This window comes from Fistularia commersonii, chromosome 10 (genome assembly GCF_037954325.1).
Source record: "Fistularia commersonii isolate RoL2024-O1a breed Wild chromosome 10, RoL_Fcom_v1.0, whole genome shotgun sequence".
Lineage (NCBI taxonomy): Eukaryota > Metazoa > Chordata > Actinopteri > Syngnathiformes > Fistulariidae > Fistularia > Fistularia commersonii.
Window position 1 is genome coordinate 14,916,646 of NC_141293.1, and position 13,095 is coordinate 14,929,740.

The following is a 13,095-nucleotide window of genomic DNA, read 5'->3' on the forward strand; positions in this document are numbered from 1 at the left end:
GATTGGAATCTTCAGAGAACTTGCTGCTCGTTTCAGGAATGTGGGAGGAACCGGAAGAACCGGTTGATTTGAAGCAGTTTTCTTCGGGGCCGAAAGGCAAATTTCCGACCGTCACACGGGGCCGTGAAGGCAGCATGACCTTTAACCCGCCACCGTATCTCCAGTCACGCGCTCGCTCCGCGGGAACGTGTCCGCGCGCCGCCCGCCCGTCCGTTCACCGGAGCTTTGGCAGCGAGCAGCTAGCAGGAGGCGACATGGAGGAGTTTCTGTCCAACTGCCAGCGAGCTGTGGAGGTAACGCAAACACAACCACACTCACGCAAACGCACGGTTGTGTGTGTCCGTTAGCCGGCTATCTGTAAAGCTAACGGTCACTCATTGAGTCCGTCAAGCTGGAGAGACTTTGACCACACCATTTCCGGTCACGTGTACGTTTCAAAATAAACATCTGGTTTGAAGGGAAGCACCATGAAGGCATCTCCACGGCTTTGAGGAGACCTCTTCAAACAGCCGTCCAACCTTCTGATGTGACTCTAGGTCGGTTTGTTTACATGTCCTGCTGCGCTCCGCTGCCGGTAAAGGTTCTGAGATGGGTGAAGTCCAGAGTGTTCACTGACCTTGGCCATCATGCCTTAGTTGTGGTCTTCTTGCAGGCGGACCCGGACCCTGCTGGACCGCCGGTGCACGTAGTTCTGGGCAACGAGGCCTGTGATGTGGACTCGATGGTGTCAGCTCTGGTCTACGCTTACTTCCTGTCCAGGGTGAGTCCCCGGGGCGTCAGGAGCATCATTTGTTGTCGGGCTGAACATTTGGGAGGCCTAAAGTGCTGACCTTTGACCCCCCGCCCCGCCCCATGGCTGAAGACCGGCGGTGACGGGCTGACGGTTCCGGTCCTGAACATCCGCGGGGCAGAGCTGGCGCTGCGTTCGGACAACCTCTTCCTGCTGCGGCAGACCGGCCTGTCACCGGAGCTACTGGTGTTCAGGGACGGGCTGGACCTGCCCAAGCTGCTTCTCCAAGGCCGCCTGCGACTGACGCTGGTGGACCACAACGTCCTGCCGAGGTAGGATGATGCAGTGCGGCGCTGCGTTGCTTGTATCTGTCGCCATGGTAACCTGCAGCTCCCCCTCTGCACCGCAGCTCCGACGGGGACCTTGAGGGAGTGGTGGTGGAGGTGATCGACCATCACCTGCTGGAGAGGGACCCGTCATCCTCCTGTTCCATCACTGTGGAGACCGTTGGCTCCTGCGCCACCTTGGTGACCGAACGCATACTGCAGAGGGCGCCGCAAATCCTGGACGCCCAGCTGGCACAGCTGCTCTACGGTAACTGATTGATTTGCGATCCGCTTCCGGGAAGGATGCGACTTTGTTTCAATGAGCCGCATCGAGATCGGTCGACGGATGTGCCTTTTGATATGGTTATCGAACGAGCGGTTATTGATTGGTAATGAGCGGGTTTTGATCGGAGATGGAGGCTTTTCGTTGTGTTGTTTTTGAGTTATTGATGTGCGCGTCTGTCAGCCGCCATCCTGCTGGACTGTGTTAATATGGCCCCGGCGGCGGGGAAGGTGACGCCCAAGGACAGCCAGTACGCCGCAGCGTTGGAGGCCCGCTTCCCGTCGCTGCCTCCCCGGACCGGACTCTTCCAGGCACTCAACAACGCCAAGTTCGATGTTTCCGGTGAGTGGTGGCGCCTGGGGGTCATGGGGTAGCACTTTGCTAGTGCGGGGTGCAGCTCTATGACAGGAAGTACTACCTGTACACATCCATCTGTTGGTTTTTCAGGCATTTTAGATTACTAATCTCAGTATTCGGTCCTCAGGCCTCAGCACAGAACAGATGTTGATGAAGGACATGAAAGTTGTGTCAGGAAGTTGGAATCTGGCTGTTTCGGTGCTCTACATCCCCCTGGAGGTCAGTGTGCAGTACTACAACAGTAGTGAAGCGCTGTACTTCACTATCCCCTACTGATTTGTACTGCCGTGTTCTACACTGTCAGTACTATGTGGTTCTCAGAATTAAACAGCACTGTGGACTTCTCAGTACTACTTACTAGTCCACTAATGCCTGCAGTTGTACTCTCTAATTTGAAGTACTTCACACGTGTTTTGAGTTTGCAGTAGAGAATTCTCTGTTCGATCTGAGTAATATGGGTTGATGCTCCGTGGAGCTGAGCAGAACCCAAGTATAACATGATGTGATACTGCGGTTGGTACAGAGTACTACACACTAATACTTTGCTGTGGTGCCGTCCGTCGGTAGAAGTTCTGGACCTGTCACGGTCCTCACTCGGTGCTAAAACCAGCTATATGTGTGTCAGGACTTCCTGGTGCGGGGGGGTGTGGAGGCGGAGCTCTCCAGCTTCTGCCAGCGTCTGGGCTTGGAGCTGCTGCTGCTGATGACCATCTCTTTCACCGAGAGCCGGCAGCCAATCAGAGAGCTGGCGGTGTTCAGCGGCAGCCCCTCCTGCAGGGAGCAGGTCAGCCTGCCCCCTCCGCCACCTTCCACAACTGTGTTGTCTCTTCTGGTCTGACACCCCCCCTCCCCTCTTCCATAGGTGAGCCGATACCTGGAGAAGACCCGAAACCCCGCCCTGGACCTCTGTCCAATCAGCTGCCCCCACCCTCTCATCACAGCCTATCACCAAGGTAACAAGGCCGCCGCCCTCAGAGTAAATTGATCTTGCCGGTGGTGTCACAGGATGTTGGCCAATGGTGTGTGTGTGTGTATGTGTGTGTGTGTGTGTGTGTGTGTGTGTGTGTGTGTGTGTGTGTGTGTGTGTGTGTGTGTGTGTGTGTGTGTGTGTGTGTGTGTGTGTGTGTGTGTGTGTGTGTGTGTGTGTGTGTGTGTGTGTGTGTGTGTGTGTGTGTGTGTGTGTGTGTGTATTTTGGACTTCATCTCCTTGCCCCCCAGGAACTGCATGCATCTTCCCATCCATCTCTGGTCAAAGGATGTGCTGCGTTGCTAAGGCTAATGTGACATCACTTCCTGTTCTTTAGGAAACTCACTGGCATCCCGAAAGAAGCTGCTGCCCATCATCAAAGACTTTCTGCAGGAGAGAGCAGGTTGCCAAGGCAACATTGAGGATGACGAGGAGGAGGAAGAGGAGGGGGTCGTGCCCCCCACCCCAATGAACAGTCTGGTCGAGGGCTGCCCGCTGGATGCTGGCCCTCCCCAGATAAGCGCCCGTGACTTGCAAGAGAAGTTCAGCAAGATGGCTGCCGACCTCTGACCTCCCAGCTCCTCGGCCAACGGGAAGCCGGCGCAACCAAAAACATCATTTCCTGTTTGAACGCTCTTTCAGACTTGCTAAACTGGTGTGGGAACCGCCAGGCTTTTATTGTGAAACTGGAGCAGGAAGTGGAGCCTGTCTTGACAGGAAGTGACATCAGGGTGATGGCCGGCAGCTCTCAGCCTCAGAGGCCTTTGACCTTTGACCCCGGAGGTAGCATCAGTCATGTGCAGGTGGGACCGCAGAGGTCTTTCTTGGGTTTCCTGCCTGAAGGGTGGAGGAGATGACAGAGGTGAAGGAAGGAGGTGACGTCTACCACGTCTTCAAAATGACACTAATGATTATTTTAAATCAGTTCTCTGTTGATCAAACACTGAAGGTAAGACGGGTTTGTGTCTGACAGACAGCTGGAAGCTTCAGCAGCCCCTGTGAGGGGCGATGGTACTGTGGCCCCCGAGAACAGGGACAAAGGTGAGGAGCTTCAGGCTGAGAGCTGCTGCCCAGGTTCCGGACAATCAGCTTTGTACGATCTGAAGAAATAAAAGGCCAACATGAGAAAGCATTAGTTTTTCCTTCGTTCCCCTGTGGAGCTCACCTGATGTCCAGGTGACCTGAGCTTGAGACAGCTCCGGCAGCTGAATGGGCCGGCCTCAGCTGACAGCAGCCAATCAGACGGAGGCTGAGCTCCAACATGCAGTCAAACCTGTTTGGCAGCGAGGATGAGGAAGTCACAGCACGCACACACACACACACACACAAACACACACACACACACATGCAGACGACCTCCAGCAGCTGGCCAGAGCCTGCCGTGACATCATGAGCTCCCCCGCTGGCGTGGACAGGTACCTCTTAACGCTGTGATTCTCTATGGGTTGTGACCTTTGACCCATTCTTTCCGACAGGATGAACGATGAATGATGACATGGAACCCCCTCTGTTCGATGCTGATGTCTGTCTGTCTGTCTAGATTGAAGGTTGGAGGTGGTGGGCCTACAGTGTTTCCCTGAATTTTCACCTTAAAAACGAGGAAATAACGCCCACCAAATTCCTCAGACCGGTTGAGTGTGTGTTTATCTTTGTTTGTGTCAATCACAGTTTTGCATTTCTAGATTTTTTTTCCATTGGACGGACATCAAATGCAGCTTATGAGCACCTTGCCTGGGATACCATTGTCCCCATCCGAGGCTGTGATTGGCCACTCAGGTTTCTGACTGGCCGTGTCCTGGTGAGGTCAGCGTTGACGGCGCCGAGACCCGACGGGGGCGTGTCAGACGTGACAGAATGGGGCCCCACCCTCCTGAAGCGTTGCCAAACCGGTGTGTCCTGGAGGTGCAGGTTCCACGCCAGGAGGTCACCTGATCAGAAGGAATCAAAAGACTGTACAATGGCAATGGAATTTTCTGGATCGGACCTTCAGAGACAATGGAAGCTTAAAGTCCAGATGATCGACCAGTTTAGATTTGACCTCAAGTGACCTGAGCGGTGTGAAGGGCAGCAGATCTCAGTGGGGCCTGGTTCTTGATCCAGTGTCTGTCCAGATGTCTGACTCCTGCCGCAGAGGGATTTCCTCCCGGTCCCGTTTGTGAACAAGCTGAAAGTTCCCAGCTGTTGAGTCTGTTAGCAGCTAACGCTAACACTCTCAGGCAACTGCTAGCCATGTAGCTAAGCTAGTTATTTCATTATGGAAAACCAGGAGCCTGAACCTGTTGGATGGAGGGATCTGATCACCATCTGTAACCTTCACCTCCCAGGGCTCCTGTTGGCACCTCTGCCCCCCCCGACACCCAGGACCTGGATCTGAGGGAGGAGTGGCAGGACGATGGCTTCCCCAGGTTTGACCTTTGACCTTAAAGCTGCTGTGTCCTTTTCTGTTTGAGGCTCATTTGTCTCCTGCACATGACCTTTGACCTCTGACATCACAATGACATGATCAGGAAGATAAATCACACAACCCTTTGTATGTATGTGTGCATAGGCCACTCCCAGAAGAGGCTGAGAGTCCAGGAGGGGCTGAGGGTCCGTCAGCAGGTGAGGCGTGCGTGCGTGCGTGCGTGCGTGCGTGCGTGCGTGCGTGCGTGCGTGCGTGCGTGTGTGCATAGAATCCATCTACATAAACACACATACACACCTGGTCAACAGTGTGAGGGTAACTCGCTGACCGTGATAGAACAGAGCAGAACATTCCCTTTTCCCAGCCACTGTGGGGAGATTTATCTGAACGTGATTTATCTACTGAGAAGATGGTCATCCTCATTCCATGATCTGCCCGACCGTTCATTGACACAGGCTTACCCTAGATCTTCTCATCCTGCAGCTGTGGGCATACTGAAGCGGCGTCTGGTGGCCCCCACCGTCAGCCTATCGCTGAGCTGCAGGGACTCCAATGATTCCGCCCCCACGCCCTCCTTGGATGGGACGCCATCGCTAGACATCAACCTGGAGGCCCTGGAGACGCCGTCAGACAGCGGCAGTGACACGCCCCCCGGCGACCTGGAGTGGGAGGGTGAGATGTGCAGACAGGCCGCGGAGCGGAAAGCAACCCCCTTTAACTCCCGCCCCCTGACCTCTGACCTCTGACACAGATGAGCTCACCCAGTCATCGGTGGTGGAGCCCCCGGGGGTGGGACTGATGGAGCTGGACCAGGTGGACAGCAGGGGGCGCCGCTGGAGGACCTTCAGCAGCTCTGGGTTCCAGTATCAGGTGGACATGAGTGTCCTGGAGCCCTACCTGCAGGTCCTATCCCACGGAGGTCAGAACACACACACACACACATACACACACTTGGTGCGCAGGTCAGACCCTTCAGGTAATCCAGTGTGCTCGCGGGTTCAGGTTACTATGGAGACGGCATGAATGCCATCATCCTGGTCTCGTCTTGCTTCCTGCCGGAGAACACTGTGGATGACTACGACTACGTGATGGACAACCTGTTCAGGTGAGGAGTGTGTGTGTATGTGTGTGTGTGTGTGTATTTGTGTGGAGGTTACAGTGGTCAGATGTCAGTGGTTGAGGTCCTGATACCAGGACGGGTTGGAATGCGTCTTTCCAGCACCAGATGATCAAGCCAATCAAGTGGACCTTCACATGACATAAAGCAGATCCAGTCTCCACGGGAACGGATCAGGAATGTTCTGGAGAAGAACAAGTGGATCCTGGTGTGGACTCGGACTCCCTAGCCCGGGATCTCCGTGGACGGACCAGAGGACCAGATCTCAGAGCAGACCTTCGGAGGTCCAGACCTCCACGGGTTGGAGGCGTTCTGTCCTCATGGATCTGTGTGTGTGCAGGTACATCATTGGGACCTTGGACCTCATGGTATCTCAGAGCTACCTCCTGGTCTACCTGTGTGCCATGGCTCCCAGGAACAAGCTCCCCTCCATCAGATGGCTCCATCAGTGCTACAAGTGCATCGACAGAAGGTCAGACCTCCGCCCTGGCAAAATGCTCCTGGTTTCCATGACGACAGGCTCTTCATCCAACATTCCCTCACGCTTGCAGGCTGAAGAAGGACCTGAAAGGGTTACTGATCGTCCACCCAGCCTGGTACATCAGAGCCCTGGTCACCCTGGTCCGGCCCTTCACCAGGTCTGACCCACTTCTGACCTTCATCTTCTCCTCTATCTTTATCTTCAACTCCACACTCACCATCATCTTTATTTTTAACTTTACCTTAGCCCCCACCTTCACCCTCATCTTCTCCTCTACCTTCTGCAGTGACAAGTTCAGCAGGAAGGTGCGTTTCCTCCAGAGCCTCCAGGAGTTGTCCCAGCTGATCCCCACTGAGAGGCTACAGATCCCGGACGCCGTCCGCCAGTAAGACCCCTCAGCTGACTGTCTCCTGCCGGCTCCTCGGCTCCATGGCTCCACTGCTCTTTCTCTTCCTGCAGGTATGATGAGTCGCTGAACAGATGATGCCGGGGTCCGAGGTCTGGGGTCAGCGGACCGGATGGAGCCTTCAAGCGGAAGGTCACCGGGAGCCTCCACCTGCTGACCTTTGACTTGAATAGGGTGACCTCGCCGGGTCGGTGGATCAGGGGTGACAGCCTCATGCCTCCTGATGAGCCGTTTGCATCTGCTGGTCTCTCAGGTCCTCTGACCTGTTGGAGGAGTCACCTGGAGCTATCACCTGAGCCGCTTGGCAACCGGAAGATCAGGTGGTCGCTGGACCTTCGGCTCTGATGGACGCTTCCTTTTCTTCATGATGATGTAATTGCTGTGTTTATACGCCAGGACATAGAGCAGTAACAACAACAGTAACATTAACAATAAATATAAATATAGATATTCATGAAAGGATCCCCGGTTACCAAGACATTACTGTTCTATTTAATCTATGTGTGTATCAGCTACATAAAAACAATAATAAATCATATCTGAGTTTGCATAAAACTGTATTAAAACTTTTCACTTGTTGGCCGCCATTGTTGCTTCTGCGACAACACTGTCTGGACAGCAGCGTCAGGAGGTTGGCCTTTGGCTCGGCCCCATTCGTAATACCTCACACAGCGGAAACATATCATCTGTGCGTTCCTTCTTGTTTGGACCTAAAAGAAAGTGAGGAGGACGCCGAAAACGGAAGTCCAAATGAGCTTCAGAATGAAGACCAACAAAAAGGCAGCAGGAGACGGGCCAAAGTCGCGTTGCTAAGCTACCAGGGAGAGCGTCTGTTGTAAGTAGCTCCACTTTTTATCATCAGCTCATCACTGTAGACCACTGGACCGCTGTGCTGACCCACGGGCGGGGGCTCCTCTATCAGCTTCCTGTGCTCTGCCCGTGCTCTTTCCTCATCAGATGTTGCTTCTGTAGTAGCGGGTTGCTGACGTCCATGCAGGAGAACATCCGGCATCTCCTGCCTGTGGTGTTTCTTCGAGTGGGCTTCACTCGTTTCCCGAGGACCTTTTTGTCCACCTGTGAGCTCTTTTAGCAGCTTAGCTTCGCTCAGCTAAATACGTCAAGCGCATCTGGAGAAAAGCGGCAACAACACGATCGAGGATCCTTATTAAGCTGTGTATATCCACTAGCGATTTCCTCTTGTTGGCCCTTGGAAAGCTGTGTAGACCAGCATCGGTCCCTTTTCTGGCCTTATTAGCGTATAAACCGTATCGACGGAAAGCCAAAGCTAACATGAGCAACCTGTAAACGTCATCCACCCAGCATGCGTGGCGCTAGTAAACAATGGTGGCACCCTGCGGTTAAATTACGATTTGCAAATAAATAATATTTCTCGCTTTTTAAATGGCACATTCTAGTATGAGACAGATAGTAAAGCATATTTATGGCTCTTCGTCATCCAGACGGGTCCCCTTTGATGGATGTTCGCTTAATCTAAGATAAATAAAGTCCACCCACACCTCCCGATTGCTCTTTGAGGCTCAGAGGACTTTATTGAGGAGAGGAAGAACATCAGACAGCCGTCATGCAGCGTTCAGGGAATGTCGGATTCCCGGGTCACAGGTTTATGATGCAGGAGCAGAGACATCACAATCAGAGGATGAGGAGGTCCACGGAGGAACATCTGCCTCCACATGGGCTCCAGACACAAGAAGGACTTAGCCTTAGCGGTTAGCGTTCGCAGATGAGTCCCACATGTCAAGACTAGCTAGCCTAGTGCTAGCTTCACACCCCACCAGGTGTCTCTGACAGCCAATACTCAATTGTTAATCGATTGTCATTTGATCAGTTCCGTTCCGGAAGAAGCCGTCCTTCTGACGTCCCCTCTGTGAGACTTTTCCTTCAGATCTGGACATGAAGGAGACCCTCTGGTCCAGGAGGATCCAGGATCCGGCCGTCGCCAGATCCTCCAGGCTCTGGTCGTGACGTCACTGGAAGTCCCATCATGATGTCACCGCGTTGTCACGGTGCACGCCACGTTCCTCAGTCACAGAGCGCTCCACGGGAGCTCCTGGGTCCAATCAGGTCAGTGCAAATAATATACAGGAGCCTCCTGACCTCTGGGTGTGATGTCACTGCAATCTCTGAACACACACACCGACACACACACCCCTCAAAACTGGCTGAGTCATTAATTTTTCAACTGAATGTGTTTCCGTGTGTGTGTTGGAGTGGGGCAGGAAGCATTGGACTTTAGTGTAAACATTGACTATGGTGAGGGTGGAGGTGAGGAAGCAGGTGAGGGTGGAGCCTGATGTCAAGCAGCAGGAGGCAGCGCTGCAGGGGCCAATGGGGTGGCGGCAAATCACGCCGCCCCCCTTTGCGTCGGCTCCAACCGGTTGCCCGAACTGAGCAGCTCCACCCTCCCCCGATTGTTAGATGATCACCCCAAGAGGGTGAGGAACCGGCGTGTTCCCAGGGTTCTGTAAGGTCTGTGCTGGAACCTCTCCTCCGGGTTCATCCGCAGATGATCTACGAGGAAAGGTTCCCCTGATTCGGCCCCTGCCACCTTTCCATGGCTGTGGAGATGGAGCATGTTGTTAGAGGCGGGAATGTTCTCACAATGTTCTGAGAAGATCTCCGTCCAGCTCCGCCCGCCGCCGCCGCCGCCGCCGCCGCCGCCGCCGCCGCCTCAGTCGGCACCGGACTCGGCAAGGATCTCCTGGAAGGTGGAGAGCTGCTTCATCTGCTCCGTCTGCATGGAGTGTCTCCTCATCAGCTTCTTCTTCACCTTGGACTCGGGGCCCCGTTTGGGCGAGGCGGGGGCCACTGGAACCAGGACCTTGTGGACAGGGGAGGCCGGCCTGCCGTTGGCGCGGATGTCCGGGATGGGTCGGTGGGGGTTGAGGATGAGCGGTGGCAGGAAGCCGGGTCTGCTGTGGGCGATGTGGTCTAGGAGCAGCGTCCCGGAGCCACGGCGCTCCAGGAGCCCCGCTGGGCGCTGGCGTGTGGCGGCGGCGGGGGACACGGTGGCCGGGATGCCATCCAGAGATTCCCTGGACGCGCTGGCGATCATCGACAGCGGCGAGGCGTTGAACCGGCGGAGCTCGGCCGAGGCCCGGCCCGAGTCCGGAGACCCCGGGATGGACTGGGTGGCCAGGCGGGCGTCGGGGGGGCCAGGCCGCGGGTCCTGGGTCTCGGGCGCCGTGTTGCGGCGGTAAAGCAGCTGGCCGGGCGGGGCCTCGTCCTCGCAGCAGGACGTCGGGTCGGGGGTCTCGATGCTGTGTCGCCGTGACAACTGAGGTCTCTCTGCAATGGACAAACCGTTGACCTCGGCGATGGCTCGGCTCAGGCCGCCCGCCTCCTCGTCCCGCCGCGCCGCCAACGGCGCCGCCAGCCCCCACGGCTCTGAGTTCAGCCTCTTCAGTAGCTTCGGCGGCGGCGGCCTCCGCTCCGTGGATTGCCGGGGCAGCGCCGAGCTCATGGGGAAGCTGAAGACGCCCTCATCCGCCGGGGACGCCGTGGCGATCTCCACCTCCGAGGGCGACATGCAGGATGGCGCCGGCTTTTCCACGACACCGGGCGAAGGCGGCGAGTTCAGGTACTGCCTGGTCTTCTTGGTGCCGGAGGGCGAGGTGTCGCTGGTGATGATGATGACCTCCTGGCCTCGTGCCTTGCAGGCGTCCAGCAGCGCCTGGAGGCTCTCGCGCTCCCCCGTGTTGAGGGCGTGGACAAGTGCGGACGCGCCGCCATAGTCCTTGAGACTGGGGTCGGCGCCATTCTCGAGCAGCAGCGCCACCACCTCGCGGCCCGCCCGCTCAGCGCAGGCGTGCATCAGCGCCGTCCTGCCGCTCTTGTCGGGGATGTTGGGGTCGGCGCCCTTTTCCAGCAGGTAGCGCACCATCCGCCGCCGCGTCTGCGGGTCATCATAGGACGCCAAGCAGGCGGCGGCGATGGGGGTCTCGCCCCGCTCGTTGCCCTCGTTGATGTAAGCCCCGCCCTCCAGCAGCAGGCGGGTCAGACGCAGCTTCCCCTGGAAGACGGCCTTGAGGAGGGCGTTCCCCTCCGTCTGGAGCACGCCGCCGTCCGCCATCGTCCGTCCGCCGGCGCTCCTCACACCCGCTGCAAGCCGTTCGGGGGCCGCACGCCCACGGCCCGCAAGCTCGCACCTGCAGGGTGGGGGGGGGGGATGTCACATGACACACAGACCGACGCCCGATTGGCCAAACATCTTTGACGGAAGAAACCCCGACATGGAGAGATGTCATGGAATGAGGCAGAAGCGTGGCGGAGGAGGTCCGTGGCGTCACGTCATGTGGTCGACTGCCAGCTTCAGACTCATGAAGCTTCTCATTTCACAAACAGTCGAATTCTAAGAACCTGCACTCTTTGGACGCGAGACAGGGATCGTCGGATGAATCAGATCCTCCGGAGGACCTGCTCCTCAGGAGGACCTGCACCTTGAGAGGACCTCCTCATGTGGAGCCTCCATCTGTCCTTCCTCAAGGTGTCTGGAAGCTCCTGTGTGACGTCAAGAGTTTCATCCTCATCTGACGTAGGACCACATGGTGGTGTGACGTCACCTGTCTCCCGTCGCGGTCCCGCCGCGCTAACGTCATAAATCCTGTCTATAAATCCCGCATGTGCACACGCACACTGACACGCAAACCGTCTGGTGCGTGTCTCGTTATCTTCATCATCATCTGCGACGAATCATCACGTTAGTCTCTCACGCACAAACACACGGATGAACAGACGGACGAGAGGATGACCCCCCCCCAACACACACACACACACACACACACACACACATGCGCATGCATGTGAGCCTGACAGTGTGCGGATGTAGAGATGGTTTTCGTTACCGTCGAGCCGAAGCGTCTTCATCCTCATCCCGGTCTTCATCACACCGTCACCATCCGACTGAGCAGTGACGGAGGCTGCGGACCCTCCTCTTCCTCCTCCTCCTCGTCTTGATCCTCTTCCTCCTCCTCTTCCTCCTCCTCGTCCTCAGCTGCCATTAACTCTTCGCACTGCCTGCGAGTCCATGTCCACCTTTGGAGCCACCAGCTGAAGCCCCTCTGATCGATCACCCTCACAGGAAAACCTGGAGCCAATCAGATCACATCAAATGGATCAATGATCCAAGTGGAGCTCCGGGACTTCCGGCCCTCCCTCCTGTGACGTTGGTATACAGGAACGACATCCACATGGAACGCGCCCCCCCCCCCCCCCACACACACACCCACACAAATACACACATGCTTGCACACTAGCACACTACCTGTTGCTATTATAGAAACACAGTTTCTATGGCAACTGATGTGCAGGAATCCTGCAGAAGCACACATGCACACGCACACACACACACACACACACACACACACGGCTGAGGGTTTCTGCTGATGTAACAGAAAACAATATGCAGCTATGGAGAGATCTGAACAGTACTGCAGTCCTTCACTGGAGTAATACTGCAGTACGGTCTGGTAGTACTTTACTAAAGTGTTGTCATACTGTAATACAACACAGTAGTGCTGTGGTACATGATTCTACAGTGGATTAATACCACAGTACACTGTAGAACTTAGAAGTACTTTGGCACCACGAGGTAGTACTGGGCTGTTTGGTAAGTGTGTAGCAGTGGTGTAGTATCACGTGTACTCAGACTAGTATGGTGTAGTAAAACTAGTTTAGAGTCGTAGCATTGCAGTATGGAGCAGCAGGACTTTGGTATGTAGCAGTAGAACTGTAGTACATGGAAGAAACACTGTAGTGTGGAGTGGTAATATCATAGTGTGGGACTGTAATATAGGGTGGTAGGAGTGTTGAAGAGTAGGACTGTAAAAATGGAGTAGGACTGTAGTATGGAGTCGTAGGACTTGACCACAGTTGTAGGACCGTAGTATGAAGCAGTATGACTAGTATGGAGTAGAAGAATAGCAGTATAGAGTAGTAGGATTGCACTGTGGAGCAGTAGTACAGTCGTATGGATTAGTGGGACCGTAGTACTGAATAGTTGCACAA

The 13,095-nt window shown here is 55.5% G+C and overlaps 3 protein-coding genes across 4 annotated transcripts; 2 read left to right on the top strand and 1 right to left on the bottom strand.

Moving 5' to 3' along the window:
* Nucleotides 1-91: 91 nt before the first annotated feature.
* Nucleotides 92-3,792, top strand: prune1 (prune exopolyphosphatase 1). Of its 2 annotated transcripts, XM_086153947.1 has the most exons (10): nucleotides 94-293; nucleotides 459-536; nucleotides 636-760; nucleotides 863-1,062; nucleotides 1,140-1,324; nucleotides 1,523-1,681; nucleotides 1,824-1,915; nucleotides 2,322-2,480; nucleotides 2,559-2,649; nucleotides 3,001-3,792. In XM_086153947.1, exons 3-10 carry the CDS (start codon nucleotides 722-724, stop codon nucleotides 3,231-3,233), a joined length of 1,158 nt encoding a protein of 385 aa, XP_086010073.1. In that variant the 5' UTR covers nucleotides 94-293; nucleotides 459-536; nucleotides 636-721; the 3' UTR covers nucleotides 3,234-3,792. The 2 variants fall into 2 exon arrangements, with proteins under 2 accessions (XP_086010072.1, XP_086010073.1); XM_086153946.1 differs by lacking the exon at nucleotides 459-536 and having other exon boundaries at nucleotides 92-293; nucleotides 653-760.
* A 121-nt stretch (nucleotides 3,793-3,913) lies between these two features.
* Nucleotides 3,914-7,626, top strand: bnipl (BCL2 interacting protein like). The gene is made up of 10 exons (XM_086153951.1): nucleotides 3,914-4,078; nucleotides 4,988-5,068; nucleotides 5,212-5,264; nucleotides 5,551-5,739; nucleotides 5,819-5,986; nucleotides 6,070-6,172; nucleotides 6,525-6,656; nucleotides 6,736-6,822; nucleotides 6,952-7,050; nucleotides 7,125-7,626. The coding sequence occupies exons 1-10, from the start codon at nucleotides 4,053-4,055 to the stop codon at nucleotides 7,147-7,149; spliced, it is 963 nt and encodes a 320-aa protein (XP_086010077.1). The 5' UTR covers nucleotides 3,914-4,052; the 3' UTR covers nucleotides 7,150-7,626.
* A 971-nt stretch (nucleotides 7,627-8,597) lies between these two features.
* On the bottom strand, nucleotides 8,598-12,245 carry ankrd34a (ankyrin repeat domain 34A). Its single transcript, XM_086153948.1, has 2 exons — nucleotides 11,934-12,245; nucleotides 8,598-11,237 (listed from the first exon to the last, which is right to left on the bottom strand). Exon 2 carries the CDS (start codon nucleotides 11,159-11,161, stop codon nucleotides 9,761-9,763), a length of 1,401 nt encoding a protein of 466 aa, XP_086010074.1. The 5' UTR covers nucleotides 11,162-11,237; nucleotides 11,934-12,245; the 3' UTR covers nucleotides 8,598-9,760.
* Nucleotides 12,246-13,095: the final 850 nt, after the last annotated feature.